Genomic DNA, 15,110 nt, shown 5'->3' with positions numbered 1-15,110 from the left:
ACGTCAATAAAAGAAAAAGAAAAAAAGAGAACTAAGAAACATAGATCAATACATTTCTTACGTGGTTGTATTTTAGAAATATAAGCTCCGTTGAAATGTTAGAAAAAGAAGGGAATCTACACAAATATGTTTAGACATATTTGTTTGTCAACCCGTTATATTTTTTAGAAAAAGAATAAAAATACATAAAAAGTAACTCATAAATATAGAAAGAAAAGAATGATAAATATTTCCACTTTACTTTTATTTTTTACTTTTGTTAAAAGGATTTATAGTTTGTGATAATCAGTTTTTTTATAATTACAAAATAATGAGTATCATAAAAATTCAATTCAATCAATATGCTTGGAACACAGGGAAACCAATAGATCCCCCTTTGACTTTTACTTGGATTTGAGTGATATTATCAGAACCTTCATAAATACATTCTGATGCTTGTTTTGTAAGAGCAATAAAATTATCAGCAAGATCATCATCACTTTGAGAAAGAACCCCAAATGGAAGTGAAAGATCACATAAACGAAGAGGAGTAAATGGAATGCTTTTAGTTGCTTTTTCTACTTGTTCTTTAATAGAATGCTCTCCACAGAACACTGGAATAAAAATATTATTTGAACGGATTCTACCATTGAATAATACTGAAAGAAGATGACAAACTCTAATTTCTACTAAGAAAACATCATACCTCTTCATTAACTCATCTTGTGCTTCAAATGTACTATATCTTTCTCTAATTTGTTTAGTAGAAATTATTTTATCAATATGAACACCTGTTTTAGCAACTTTTTCTTTCATATAACTTTTAGGATTAGCACAAATTAAGCATACAGTACGTTCATTATAAAATGGATGTGGAACAGTTCTAATTCATGTTAATTTTAATTTAAAACATTTAACAAAAAGATAAAAAAAACAAACAAAAGATCTATATGAGGATTATATCTAGGTTCTTTTAAGATATCAAATGTAATTTGAAGTTGTTTGTCAGTGTTGAATAATGAAGTGATACTAGAATTTTTTGTTTCATAATCATTATATTGTTTAATAGCTCTAATTGTTTTAAGAATGTGTGCCCTTTCGATTGGCTTATATTTTTTTAATACAATATCACTAACAACCTGTTGATTGTTTTCAGTGAGTGTTTTCTTTGGTTTAGTTGCTTCAGTTTTTTTAGATTTTTCATTCACGTTATTATTTTTTGTGTCTTCGATTGGTTTAATAACACAAGTTACTCGTTTCAGTCGAAGTAAAGCAGGAGTCATCGAGAGTATTGTAATGATAATGAAGATGAGACCAAAAAACTAAAGAAAGAACAAGGGTTTGAAATAGAAGAAATGAATAGTTTTATCATATAGTAAAAAGAAGTATAAGATATTATTTATTTGAATGTTCTAAAAAATAAGTTTTGAAGTATGTGTTTTCAACTGATAAAACTACTCGAAAGAAAGTGTTTATGACTGAAACTCTTGCACCTACAGTTCAAGGACAAGAAATTATGGAAAAGTTAAATAAACAAACATATGAATGTGTTATTTGTATGGCTCCTATTAGAAGATATCATAAAATTTGGTCATGTCCACGTTGTTTTACTGCAGTTCATTCAACTTGTGTTGTAGGATGGGCTGCAAATAAACCTACATGGTGTTGTCCAGTTTGTAGACTTGAAATTGATAAACCACCAAAACCATCATGTTTTTGTGGGAAACACATTGAAGGAAGTAAATATGAATCAGCACATTGTTGTGGGGAGATATGTGGAAAATATAGAGTAGGAACTAATTGTCCACATCCATGTACAAGAAAATGTCATGCAGGACCATGTGGACCATGTACTGCAGGAGGTAAAACTGTTAAATGTTTTTGTGGAAGAAATATAGTTCATTTAGGATGTGGACAAGATGAAAGTTCAAGGTCATGTGGTAAAATGTGTATGAAAGAATTACCTTGTAGACATGCATGTATTGCCATTTGTCATGATGGACCATGTCCTAAATGTAGTGTACAAGTAGAAAAATCATGTTATTGTGGTAAAGAGAAATCAAAATTTAGTTGTGGAGATTGTGTACAAGATCCTATTACTAAAGGATTCTATTCATGTAAAAATATTTGTGATAAAGTTCTTGGATGTGGAAAACATCATTGTACAAAAGTATGTCATTCAGGACCATGTGAAGAATGTCCTACACCTATTAGTATTAAAAGTTGTGCATGTGGTAAAACACATTATAATAGAAAAGAATGTACTGATCCATTTGAAGAATGTCCAGAAATTTGTGGGAAGAAATTACCTTGTGGACATATTTGTCATAGTAAATGTCATTTTGGACCATGTAAATGTACAGAAAAGATTCAAAAAAGATGTAGATGTGGAAAAGAAATAATTGATGTACTGTGTGGTTATGAAGGAGAAGTTACATGTGAAAATGTTTGTAATGATTTATTAAATTGTAAAGTTCATAGATGTGATAAGAAATGTTGTTTAGCTCATGGTAAAATAAATTCTGATTTACATCAATGTTTCAATTATTGTGGAAAAGAATTACCATGTGGTCATAAATGTATGCAAATTTGTCATGGAAATAAGAAATGTCCACCATGTTCTCATATGATGTTAACTCCATTAACTTGTCGTTGTGGTAAAACAAAAATTATGCCACCAGTTCCATGTGGAACACAACCACCACAATGTAATTATTCATGTACTATTATTCCAGCATGTGGACATCCACCAGTACCACATAATTGTCATTTTGGACCATGTCCAAAATGTACTACATTAACAGAAAAGACTTGTTATTGTAGTAAAAATAAAGTAAAAATACCTTGTTATATTGAAAGTGCTTCATGTGGTCAAATTTGTGGTAAAGCTATGCCATGCGGTGTTCATGTTTGTAAGAGAGTTTGTCATGATGGTCCATGTACTGAAAATGGTCAATGTCCATATGAGTGTGGAAAGAAAAAACCTTATTGTACTCATTATTGTAACAGTAAGTGTCATGGAGATACTCCATGTCCAACAACACCATGTGACCAATTAGTTGAAGTGAAGTGTGGTTGTGGATTTAGAAAAGTTCAAGTGGTTTGTGGAGCAACACCAGAACATCCATGGCAACACAGAACGATTGACTGTAATCTGGATTGCTTAAAAGAACATGTCAGAAAGGAGAAAGTTGGAGTGGATAAAAAAAGAGTTGATTATCCATTATGGTTTTTATGTTTATACGATGCTGCAGGAAGAGCAAGTAAAGCATTAGAAACTACAATTATTGAATTTATTAATGATGTTGATAAGAAGTCTATGATGATGCAACCAATGAATTATTTAATCAATTTAGTATTTACTTATTTGTGTGGGTACTATCAAATAAATATTGTCCCGATGGTGGTTAAAAAATCACAACGCTTAATGATGGAGAAACAAGCACTAAGACCAGTGCTCTGTGTTCCAACAGTATACGATACGTTACCATTATACAGAACATTATTCCATCCAAAGGATAATGAATTTGTTGTAAATGTAATTGTATATGATACTGATTTTGGTGAACAAACAATGATTATTCATTTGACTCAAATTAGTGAACATGCACAAGAACCTATTGAACGATTCCTTAGTAAGATTAAATATAATTGTAGACAAGAACCAGTAAATAAGAGTAATATTATCTTATTCTTTGAAGATATTGAATCGTTAGAATATGCAGTAAATAATTTTAAGAAAATGAAGGGATTTGTTGTAAGAGAAGATTTATTAATTCCTGAAGAAAAAGAGGAGACTTTACTACAAAATGAAGACAAATCATTTACTGATATTGCTTTAAGAATAATTTCAGGAATGTTAAATGAAAAATTTAATAATAGAGATATTGTTGGAAAAATTATGATGGACATGCCAGCTTATTCAAGGGCTGCTTTATCTAATTATTCTACAACATGGAAATGTTTAAAAGAACAAAAAGAGCCAATACTTAATCTTGAAATGAATACTCCACAGAATTTCATATTAAAAGAAATGTATATTGACTTTAATGTTAATAGAACTCAAATAAATCAGATTGTAGGATATCATGAACAAATTCTTACTTTTGATATGAACCTTTATATAGGTGCAAGTGAAGATAAAAGAGTTCAAGTTCAATGGAATAAAGATATTGGAGAAGGAGGTAAATACTTCCACTTCTTTAAAACTATTTCTAATGAAAAACAAGTTTCTTTGTTAAGAAGAAAGAAATTATTTGTTTGGATTGAGTACAAAAATAAAGATGTTATTGGCCATAGAGCTAATGTTAACTTGTATTTCGAAGCAAGGTTCCTTCCATTAATTAGTCAAAAGAAAAATAAGCAAACTAAAAAATGAATTGAATAAATGGGTATTTTTATGTTATTTAAAATAAAAACTATAAAACAACTAAAGAAAAAAAATTACAGAATAAATGAAGTTAAAATGATGATTCATAAAAATATAGTCAGACATCCTAACATCACCTCTTAAATCTTTCTTCTGAAATTTCTTTCATTAGATTAATTCAAGTTGTTCATTGTACACTTGTTTCCAAATGTTTGTCTCCCGTTGGTGTTGTTGGTTATTCAATCTTCATCCTATTGTCTTGTTGTTAATTTTAAGACGGATAATGGATTGACTGTACTATAGAAATGATCCTAAGAGTACGGTCTACTTTTTAATTTTCTTTTTGCTTTTCTTTATTTTTCAGTTATTCATTTATTAATTATGGTTTATTTTTAGGGTTTTTACTATGCTTTTAAATTATTTTTATTATTATTATTATTTTCATATTATTCTCTTCCTTATCACAATGTTCCTCTTTATCAATTCCTTATGAATCATATTTGCTTATGATGCTATTGCAGTTTATATATTTAATTTATGAATAAATGTAATCAGGATAAAATATTTTGCACAATAAATAATTTTGATTATCATTTTGGGTGTTAGTTCAAAAAAAAGAAAAATCAAAGTTCACAATGACTATAATTAATGATGAATAGTTATGAAACAGTTTAATATCAATAAGAGATATCACCTTAAAATATTAATTAAAATATACAGAACATAAAAAAGAAGAAATGGTGATGATTTACAAAAAGAATTGAAAGTAATAAAATTAAATTGAAAACACATAATTTATGTAATAAAATAAGAAATCATGATAATCACTTAAAACATAAAGAAGTAATGAATAAAATATAAATAGATAAAAGAAATAAATACTTGGAGGCAATGAGAGAAAAATATCATATCAGAAAATTGAAGAATAACAAAAAAATCACAAGAATTTTAATAATATTATAGAATATGAGGAGAATAAGGAAAAGTAAATTCAAAAGAATTGAAAAATCTAGTAACTAATAAAAATAAACTTTAAACAATGATACAAGAGAATAGATTTATTGCACTTAAAAATTATTAGATATATGTAAAATAATAATAAAATGAAATGTATGTATTGGAACCAATTTACAACATAAATACATTTACTTAGGTCTGTGATAAAATAAAGAAATAATAAAAATACATGATTGAATGATAGAATAATATATAAAAATAACATAATAAATTAGATAATAAATATGATTATAATGATAAATTAAATAAGTTAATGAAAATGGTTTAGAAACGTTAAATTCTGAAAATTAGATGATAACATATCAATGAAAAGAATATAAAATAGATAATATGTAATATTATAATAAAGAAATAATAATAAAGAAATAATAATAAAGAAATAATAATAATAATAATAATAATAATAATAATAATAATAATAATAATAATAATAATAATAATAATAATAATAATAATAGAAATATCAGTTGTAACGAATATAAATAAATTAAAATTATTTTGTAGTAGTTTATGTTCATTTTAGTTGAATATTAAATATAATTTATTCAAACTATACAAAATTTCATTTGATGTAAAAAGAAGATTGTAATTGTAAGAAGTAATTTTAATTATTTGAAAGTTATCTCTGAAATAAAAATAAATTAAGGTATTAAAAAAAACAAACATATCTTATTATCTGTTATAGTAAATATAGGTATCCAAAAAGGATACTGTTCTTTTTATTTATTTTTAATACAAAAATGAATAAACAAAACTCAAGATTAAATAAACAAATATTTTTTATTTGTTATATTTTTCATTATTTAATTAGTCAATAGTAATAAACTGTTATAAGCCTCAACAAGAGTTTAAATTTATTAATGGTTATTTTTCTTGTTTCATCGTATTAATTGTGATTGAATACAATATACAAACTCTGTGTTAAATAAAGTGTTTAATTTAATGAATCAGAAATAGTAATATTAAAAAGAGTGATATTTTAACATGACATGATTAAATAGTATTATAAAAATGGTTGAAAATAAAGTGCAAAAACAATGAGGTATGTAAAAGAAGAATGAGATTAATATCACAAGTATTTTATTATTAAATATCATATAGAGTAATAAATAAGATTTAATGTTATAATGTCTTTGAGCAATTAGAACATGTAAAATTATTGTACTATTAAAATAATAGGAAAAATAAAAGTTTATTGAATTAAATACCTCTGTACAAACAAAATATTCCATAAGATAACTGAATTCAAATGTATGAAATTATCAAAGATTTCAAATAATCAATTCCAATAATAAATTATTATACAAATCAAACACAACCATAGCAAACAGTATTTAATAAATCTAACAAAGAAGAATAAAAGTGCCTGTAAATAGAAAATTCTCATAACAACCTATAATATAAACAAATGTTTCCAAAGTGTTGTGGTGATTAATTATTTTATCTCTTCTTTCTGTAGGTTCTAATCTAAACAAATAACAAAAAATTAACATTAAGTAAAATAAAGAAATTAAAATAAGTTAAGATGCTTGAAAAAGTTATAAATAAAAATGTTGAAATAAGTAATAATAAAGAAGAAAGGGAGAAAAATGACAAAAAATACGTAGAATTGAAAAATCTATTTTAATACAAAAATTTGAAAAATTTATTTTTAAATCAATAAATCCATTTGATGACCTTTGATAAATATACAATTGGAGTATACTTTAACTCCATCAATAAAGTGTAATTCAATAAAAAAATGAATATTTAAACAATATAAATTATAAAAGATTAAAGTTGATAATATACTATACTATTTTTTTTTGAATAAAAATCCTATTTATATATTTTATCATAAAACTATTTCTACAACTATAAAAATAAGAATAAACTAACCAAACATCTCCTAAAACTATTTGTTATCAAAGTTATTCTTTATTCAATTGAGAAGGTACCTTACTCTATCTAATATATAAATTGGTTCTTTTAAAAAAAAAGTTTGTTGAAACTACTATTAGAGAAGTTATTTTGTATTTAAAATGTCTAAAGTTATAAAAACTGTTTAAATTCTAAGTTTAGTGTAACTTTTTTTAGGTATTAAATATTTTACTTAAATTTAACTTTATAAATACAAAGAAATTATAATAATAATAAAAATATAGTAAAGAAATAATATTAACTTAATTTCGAACAAAAGTCAATAAACTACTTCTATAATTCTATTAATAAAATATGCTAAATTAGGAGTTTTTTTTATTCATTAAAAGTAATAATATCATTTTAAATAATCTCAACTTGAAATTATCATATGACCATGCTCATCACTCTATACTTTTTATTGTCATTTGTCAACGCTAGATTATTTCAATTAAACGAATTTGGATCAATGGAAAAAATTACTTCAGATCAATCTTCTTATTATCTTGCACAAAACCTAACCAATATATGGGCTTTTTCTAGTGAACATAAATATGACTTTGTTGATTCTCGTACAACTAAATTTTTAATTACTTCTGTTAATAAAGGGTCATTGTTATTGCTTAATTTAGTTGATAATAAATTTTATCATATTCAGTACTCGTGCCCTAAAACTATTTCAAGTGATGCTCAATCATTTTCTGGAACTCCACTTTTTTTACGTAATAGTGGCACTGATTTTGTTTTAGCTACACAAGAATCAGATACTATTTATTTTTACCATTTTACTTATACAATTGAAAACAATGCAATCAACCTCAAAGACTTTAAAAAGTCATCCCTTTCATTACCTAATGTAAAAAAGTTTAAATATGTAAATTGTGATAGTGATTCTTCATGTATAATTTATACCCAAACTGATGATTCAATTGTTTCATATGTTGTTAGTAATTCAATGGAATATTCTTATACAACAATTATAAAAGGAAATGGGTATTGTACTACACAAGAGACACCACCACTATCAACTAGAAAAGATGGAATGGAATGTGTTTCTAAAGATTTCTTAACTGTTACAGGAATTAATCCAATTTCATTTTCAACAGGATTTAGTGAAGAACCAATTTCAGCTGTTGTAAGTATGAGTAATTCTGATCCACTTTTTATTGCTTTTTCAGGAAAAAAAGCATATAGTTATCAAGGTAAATTCCAATTATTTACTAGAGAATATGAAATTGGTGAAACTGTTATTGCTGCTGTTGATCATTATGCGCTCACATATTCTGGGATTAGATCATTTGATATAGACTATCAATTACTTTCATTTAAAAGCCCTGATCCATTTAATTCCAGTTGTAGTGTAGAACCAATAGAAATAGTTTATAATGTTCCTGCATTAGTGTATCATCCATCAACTATTGCACTAACACAACTATATCCAAATGACTGTATTAAAGAAGTTTTTATTGACACTAATAATGATGTTAATTTAAATGAAAAATCATTATCAGAATTTGATTTTCAATTAAATATTGGAAAAACTACTTCCGTTCCTTTAACAAATTTATATTCACAAGGGTTATTAAAAATTAATAAAGAAGGAAAGACATATCAAAATGCTATTCAAACAGCTTATGAAATGAAAAAAAATGAAACAAATTCAATTAATGGAATGTACCTTTATTTCATGGTCAATTGGACAACAACAATTAATAGAAAAAATAAACAAATTGCTAGTATAACTAATGACAAAAAAACATTAAAATTAAAAGGAACTAGTATTACTTATAAAATTAATGCTCAGAAATATAAAATTAATATTATCTCAGAACAAGAACAACTTGTTGATTCTTCTTTTTGGAAAAATTTATCATTTGACCAATACGCTAATTTAATTAATATTAATACTATTTCAAATAAATATTTAGTTCAAAGAATTGTTGCCCAATATTGGAGTCTTCTTACTAACAAATACGATACTCTCGTGTCAAATATTTGTATCCCTTCTTCTATTACTAAAGAATTTGTTAGTTATCCAGGTGTCTGTTCTGAAACAACTTATCAATACTCATTATCAACACTAACTGGAATAGATGAAGAAGTACCTAATTGTTGTGAAACTTCAAGTTGTAATGACAGAGAATTAGAGACTGTTACATGCCAAATTCAAGGTAGTGATGTTTATTCATCAACATTATATAAATTAGCACTTCAAAAGAAATATGATTTTATTAATGAATATCAATGTAGAAAGTTATACTTTAATGGAGAATTAAATGCTACAGGATATGGAGATTGTATTTATTCAAAATTTGAATATCTAATAAGTTGTGAAGAAAAAGGTATAACCAGTGAGTGTGCTAAAACAATGTTCTCTAGTACTACTGCCACTACTAGTGTTGAATCAAAAGAAGTTCTTTCAGATTCTGGTGAAGAAGTAACTGTTTCTTCAGTTACATCTGATGCAACAACATCAGACAATATTGTTTCAACACCAGATACATTAAATGTTACAACCCTTAAATTTAAAGTTCAAAATATATTAAATTCACAAAACGATGATCCAAATCAAGACAACATTATTTTCCCTGTAGACAATTCTGCAACTAAAAGAAAAAGAAAAGCAAATAATTTACCTCCAAGACTTAAATTTAATGCACACAGAAGGTTTACAACAAAAAAAGGTGATTCAATTGATTTACCTTCTATTGATCTCGGAGAAAGTGATGATGATGGAAGTGCTTTCCTTGTAGGAGATGGTCTTACTATTGGAAATCAAGAATATATCACTGATGATTTCACTGTTTGTGTCGAAGTTAATGATTATTGCTCACAACAACTAGACCCTGACCAACAAATTGATTTAGTATTTGTAAGAACTGGAGTAAATGAAGATGATGAACTTGTTATTTTAGATTCAATGGACACTCCTGATTATTTAAATGAACCAAATACAAAGAAAGTATGTAATCAAGTTAATCAACCAGGAACAGTTTATCCTGTTGTAACACGTATTCCACCAAAAGATAATGTCAACGATACCTCTCCATTAAGTAAAATCATTGTTGGAATACTTTCTGGTATTTTTGTGATTGCGTTTTGCATCATCTCTTCTATTGTCATTGTTGTTTTAATCAGAAAACAAATTCGTCAGAAAAGATTGAGAGTCATTAATGAAGCATTCCAAGAAGATTCAATTTCTGACCTTTAAAAGATATAAAATTATTTAACAAATAACGATTATTTTACAACTGACTTTGTATTTCTTTTTTTTCTAAACCAATCCAAAAATGTGTTAAATTGTGTAATCTAAAAGTAACAAATGACAGATTCATACTTATTGTTAATAAACATATTATTCTCTTATTTATTTATATTTACAACTGATTATTACAGTACCATTTATATTCTAAGATAAATTCTTTGACAATTAATGAAAGAATTCATATTGATTCAAGTTGAATATCTATAATTATTAAGTTTCTTTTCTCTTCCACTCATTGATAACTCCTTCTTTTATTTAAACCAATTAAGTACAATAACTATCATTACTTTGAAAAAAAAATATAATGACTCCGAATAACCAAAGTTTTTTGATAAATACAGTCTTAATATTTTCATTATAAAATTCTTATTAAAATAGTTGGTTATACACTAGTATATACTAATAAATTATTATTGAGTATTGTTTCAATTTTTCTCATTTAAATAATGTAATAGTCCTTGTAGCTCATCATTCAGAACAAAATAATTCTTTAAAGAGCATTAATATAAAGATTAAATGAATTATTTTATTATATTGATAGATTTTTATATTCTAAAAATTTTAAAAATACTAAAATAAAAACTTAAAATAGTATAACAAAAAGGTATTATTTATGATCATCGGTATCCTGGCTCCTATGAAAGAAGAACTAGAAGCCATCTGTGACAAATATCCACAGTCAACTCTGTTAGAAAAATGTGGAATTTATTACCATTATATACAAATTAAGGGTAATGAAATAATTATTATGCAATGTGGAGTTGGTAAGGTTAATGCAGCATTATCAGTTTCTAATATGAGGCACATATTTAATGTTGATATAATTATTAACTTAGGTAGTGCAGGTGGAATGAAATTAGGACAAAAACCACTTGACATTGTTATTGGTACAGAGTTGGTTTATACTGATGTTGATATCACTCCATTGGGGTTTGCTTACGGTGAACTATTAGGTGAACCAAAGAGTTGGTTTAGTGATAAAGAACTTGTCTCTCTTGCAACTAAGTGCTCATCAACAGATTTACCAACAATTCATTATGGAACAATAGGAACAAGTGATGCCTTTGTTTCAGCTCCAATAGTACAGTCAATTCAAAATAGATTTAATAATAGAATTGTTTGTGCTGAAATGGAAGGATGTGCTGTTGCTCATTCATGTACAAAATTAGGAATTCGTTTTATAGTAATTCGTTCTTTATCAGACGTTCCTTCAGAAGATGGTAAGAGCCATGAAAAAATGATGGACTATTTATCAAGAGCATCACAGAACGCGTCTATATTAGTTTCAAGAATGATTGAACAATTAATACTAATAAATTAATTCTTAACTTTTGTTTTCCTTTTTCATTATCTTTTTTTTTGTAAGAGAACTTATAAAAAGAAATTTAATGTTTAGTATTAAAATCGATCCAGTACAATTAACACTTGATGTTGATGACCTCCCTCGTGAAACTAACTCAAGACAAAGTCAACAACCACAAATTTTTACTCAAAATCCACCAATTTCATCAAACCAATCAGTAACTACGTCTCAACAATCAATATTTTAATTAAATAATTTTAAACTATTTCAATATATTCTCTTATTATATTCAATAAAGAATAATTAAAACAAAAAGAAGGCTAAATTAGTTTTGTTCAAGGAGAAGAGTCTTAGTTGGTTGATCACATACTTCAGATGGACCGAAATATTGAATAGCACCTGGGAATACAAAATCTTCAGCTGATGCCCATTGAGCTCGTTTAGATTGATAGAATTTAAATGGCTTTCCTTCAGTCTCAACAAGAGCTTTTTTAATAACTGGTTTCATTTCACCATTTCTTTGTTCCATATTCATCATAATGGTTAATGGAACACCTCCACAAATCCATTCTTCTGCTGGTTTTTGAAGTCCTGAAATACAACAGATTTGTCCTGTTTTCTTAAGAGCGAGTAAAATAAAAGCAGTATATCCAAGTGCATAACAATAGGTAGAATCGAAATTGCTTGGGAATGCACATCTTCCTTCATATCCAAAGAAGTGATGAACTGGAGTAAATGGAACTTTAACACCTCTCTTAATAATTTCAGCTTTAACAATTCCTGATACAAAAGACTCAGTTTCAATAGCTGAAACATTTACATTTCCATGTGGGTCTCTATCGAGAAGAAGTTGTTTAGCAATATTATCTGGAAGGTTCTTGAAAGTAACAGCACAACCCTCAGAAATATTCTCACAAACAAATGCTTTTTGAGCTGAGAATTCAGTAATTTTAGAATATTCTTCTTTCTTGTGTGCAAGAAGATTATTAAGTTCTTTAATAAGTGCTTTAACTTCTGGAATAAATTCAACAAGTCCTTCTGGAATTAATACTACACCAAAGTTTAATCCCTTCTTATGTCTTTCAACAACAATATCTGCAATTTCTGAAGCAATTTGATTAACTGTCATCTTTTTATTTTCAACCTCCTCTGAGATAATACAATATGTTGGTTGAGTTTCAAGAGCAGCTTCAAGAGCAATATGAGAAGCAGATCTTCCCATTACTTTAATAAAATGCCAATATTTTCTTGATGAAATAGCATCTCTTTGAATATTTCCAATAAGTTCAGAATATGTTTTACAAGCTGTATCAAATCCAAATGATGTTTCAATATATTGATTTTTAAGATCACCATCAATAGTCTTTGGTACTCCAACAAATACACAATCTGATCCATGTGCAGCAAAGTATTCAGCAAGAAGAGCTGCATTCGTGTTAGAATCATCACCACCAACCACAACCATAGCATTAAGCTTTAATGCTGTGATATGTTTAAAAGCAGTAGCAAATTGTTCTTCAGTTTCAATCTTTGTTCTTCCAGATCCAACAAGATCAAATCCACCTGTGTTACGATGTTTATCAACAAGTTCTGAAGTAATTTCAATATAATCATTTGCAAGAATTCCTCCAGCACCACATCTGAAACCATAAAGTTTATTTTCTTTATTTCCTTTCATTAAACCATCATAAAGACCAGCAACTACATTATGTCCTCCAGCAGCAGGTCCGCCTGAAAGAATAAAACCACATCTAATAGCCCTGTGAATATCAGCATTTTTACCTGCAGTAATTTTACAAATTGGAAGTCCATAAGTATGTTTAAATAACTCAGAAAGTTCTTTTTGATCAACAGCAGATTGAGTTTTAGCGCCTTCTTCAATAGTAATATTATCTATATCGGCAATGTGTTTTGGTAAAACAGGTTTATATTGAAGTCTATATTGATGGAGAGCAGAAAGAGACATAAAAATTAAGATATTGTTTCTTAATGTATTAGTTCTATTTAAGTAGAGTGCAAATCATCGCAACGTGGCGAAGATTCTGAGGGTTTTTATTAGGTTTATTTGTTCATTTTTTTCGGTATTAGTTATAATTTACAATTCAAAAATGTTTTATATAACGGAGATTATGAAAGATGATGAAAAGATACAAGTATGGGACACATAATATAGAAAAATTCAAAAATTTTTGAACTTATTATTTCATTTAAGTGATTATATGAATAAATCAAATGAAAAAGATGTTCCATCTATGAGTATTTTGCAATCATTTGACAATATCAAAAATGATGAAGAGGTATTTAGTGCATTAAAGGAATTAGAACAATACAGAATTAAAAAAGAGAAAACATATGCAATAAGTAAAAATGAAGAGTATGATGATATTGCTACATCTTCTCTTGGATATTTAATAATTGATTATAGTATTGCAGAGTTATATGGAAAATTACGAGATAATCGTGTGCAGGCATTAGAATTATCTCAATCTCATTATATTTCTTTTCTTAATGAAATGGCAAGACTAAGATTTATTAATAAACAGTACATTACTGATATGGTTAATGGTATTAGTGAAACTCCAGAACAAGCTAGAAATACTAGGATTGAACGATTTAAGGAAAGTCAACAAGCCAAAAATATACTAAAAAATATAGAAACCAAAAAGAAACAAGAAAGAGATGGATTAGATGAAGAGGATGAAAGAGAGTATTGGAAAGCATTGTTGAGAGTATATATCCTTAATTCAATCGATAACTTTGGATATCAAAAAAGAGAAGTTACAATGTTAAAAGAAATTAATAAATTAAAAGCCAGTGGTGACTTTGAAAAAAGGAAAGAAAAGGAAGACCAAGAAGCAGAGAGAAGAAGGGGTGGATTTAAAACTTTTACTATTCCCAAACAACCAACTGTTCAAGACTTACAACAATTGCAAACTTTTGCAGCTCAAAACCAAGAGTATTTTACTACACAATCTAATAATAATAATGATATTGTTAAAGGTTTTACGTATAAACCTGAGAAACTTGAAATCATGCAAAATGTATTTAACCCAAGATTCAAATATGGTAGAATGATGACTGATGAAGACTGGGAAGCAGAAAAAAGAGATGAGATGCTCGAGCCTGTTGAAGAACCAGATCATACATCTGCGGATGATGATTCAAATGACGATGATGAGAAGTTAAAAGAAAAACGTGAATGGGATGAATTTAAAGACGCTCATCCAAGAGGGTCGGGAAATACCCTTAATATGGGATAACAAAGAATAATTTTATTT

General features: G+C 27.1%; 6 protein-coding genes across 6 annotated transcripts, besides 17 other annotated features; 4 read left to right on the top strand and 2 right to left on the bottom strand.

The window, feature by feature from the left end:
- Positions 1 to 39: part of a microsatellite that runs on past the window's edge.
- Positions 40 to 336: 297 nt separating this feature from the next.
- On the bottom strand, positions 337 to 1,262 carry EDI_026540 (uncharacterized protein; the record flags this gene model as incomplete). The annotated part of the gene is made up of 2 exons (XM_001740103.1): positions 337 to 862; positions 919 to 1,262. 2 exons carry the CDS (start codon positions 1,260 to 1,262, stop codon positions 337 to 339), a joined length of 870 nt encoding a protein of 289 aa, XP_001740155.1.
- A 191-nt stretch (positions 1,263 to 1,453) lies between these two features.
- On the top strand, positions 1,454 to 4,357 carry EDI_026530 (nuclear transcription factor, X-box binding protein, putative; the record flags this gene model as incomplete). The annotated part of the gene is made up of 1 exon (XM_001740102.1): positions 1,454 to 4,357. The coding sequence occupies one exon, from the start codon at positions 1,454 to 1,456 to the stop codon at positions 4,355 to 4,357; it is 2,904 nt and encodes a 967-aa protein (XP_001740154.1).
- Positions 4,358 to 4,764: 407 nt separating this feature from the next.
- Positions 4,765 to 4,799: a microsatellite.
- Positions 4,800 to 5,043: 244 nt separating this feature from the next.
- Positions 5,044 to 5,065: a sequence feature (AT_rich).
- A 350-nt stretch (positions 5,066 to 5,415) lies between these two features.
- Positions 5,416 to 5,453: a sequence feature (AT_rich).
- Positions 5,454 to 5,520: 67 nt separating this feature from the next.
- Positions 5,521 to 5,605: a microsatellite.
- Positions 5,606 to 5,678: 73 nt separating this feature from the next.
- Positions 5,679 to 5,713: a sequence feature (AT_rich).
- Positions 5,714 to 5,715: 2 nt separating this feature from the next.
- Positions 5,716 to 5,822: a microsatellite.
- Positions 5,823 to 5,840: 18 nt separating this feature from the next.
- Positions 5,841 to 5,865: a sequence feature (AT_rich).
- A 216-nt stretch (positions 5,866 to 6,081) lies between these two features.
- Positions 6,082 to 6,175: a sequence feature (AT_rich).
- An 809-nt stretch (positions 6,176 to 6,984) lies between these two features.
- Positions 6,985 to 7,030: a sequence feature (AT_rich).
- Positions 7,031 to 7,097: 67 nt separating this feature from the next.
- Positions 7,098 to 7,200: a sequence feature (AT_rich).
- Positions 7,201 to 7,442: 242 nt separating this feature from the next.
- Positions 7,443 to 7,534: a sequence feature (AT_rich).
- Positions 7,535 to 7,594: 60 nt separating this feature from the next.
- Positions 7,595 to 7,636: a sequence feature (AT_rich).
- A 25-nt stretch (positions 7,637 to 7,661) lies between these two features.
- On the top strand, positions 7,662 to 10,475 carry EDI_026520 (uncharacterized protein; the record flags this gene model as incomplete). Its single annotated transcript, XM_001740101.1, has 1 exon — positions 7,662 to 10,475. One exon carries the CDS (start codon positions 7,662 to 7,664, stop codon positions 10,473 to 10,475), a length of 2,814 nt encoding a protein of 937 aa, XP_001740153.1.
- Positions 9,152 to 9,191: a sequence feature (AT_rich).
- A 553-nt stretch (positions 10,476 to 11,028) lies between the features above and the next one.
- Positions 11,029 to 11,120: a sequence feature (AT_rich).
- Positions 11,121 to 11,142: 22 nt separating this feature from the next.
- Positions 11,143 to 11,850, top strand: EDI_026510 (MTA/SAH nucleosidase, putative; the record flags this gene model as incomplete). Its single annotated transcript, XM_001740100.1, has 1 exon — positions 11,143 to 11,850. The coding sequence occupies one exon, from the start codon at positions 11,143 to 11,145 to the stop codon at positions 11,848 to 11,850; it is 708 nt and encodes a 235-aa protein (XP_001740152.1).
- A 219-nt stretch (positions 11,851 to 12,069) lies between these two features.
- Positions 12,070 to 12,141: a sequence feature (AT_rich).
- A 16-nt stretch (positions 12,142 to 12,157) lies between these two features.
- Positions 12,158 to 13,798, bottom strand: EDI_026500 (Pyrophosphate--fructose 6-phosphate 1-phosphotransferase subunit beta, putative; the record flags this gene model as incomplete). The annotated part of the gene is made up of 1 exon (XM_001740099.1): positions 12,158 to 13,798. One exon carries the CDS (start codon positions 13,796 to 13,798, stop codon positions 12,158 to 12,160), a length of 1,641 nt encoding a protein of 546 aa, XP_001740151.1.
- Positions 13,799 to 14,051: 253 nt separating this feature from the next.
- On the top strand, positions 14,052 to 15,092 carry EDI_026490 (uncharacterized protein; the record flags this gene model as incomplete). The annotated part of the gene is made up of 1 exon (XM_001740098.1): positions 14,052 to 15,092. One exon carries the CDS (start codon positions 14,052 to 14,054, stop codon positions 15,090 to 15,092), a length of 1,041 nt encoding a protein of 346 aa, XP_001740150.1.
- Positions 15,093 to 15,097: 5 nt separating this feature from the next.
- Positions 15,098 to 15,110: part of a sequence feature (AT_rich) that runs on past the window's edge.

Source organism: Entamoeba dispar, genomic scaffold, assembly GCF_000209125.1.
Source record: "Entamoeba dispar SAW760 scf_1105229462713 genomic scaffold, whole genome shotgun sequence".
Lineage (NCBI taxonomy): Eukaryota > Evosea > Mastigamoebida > Endamoebidae > Entamoeba > Entamoeba dispar.
This window is presented reverse-complemented; position numbering and strand designations above follow the sequence as displayed.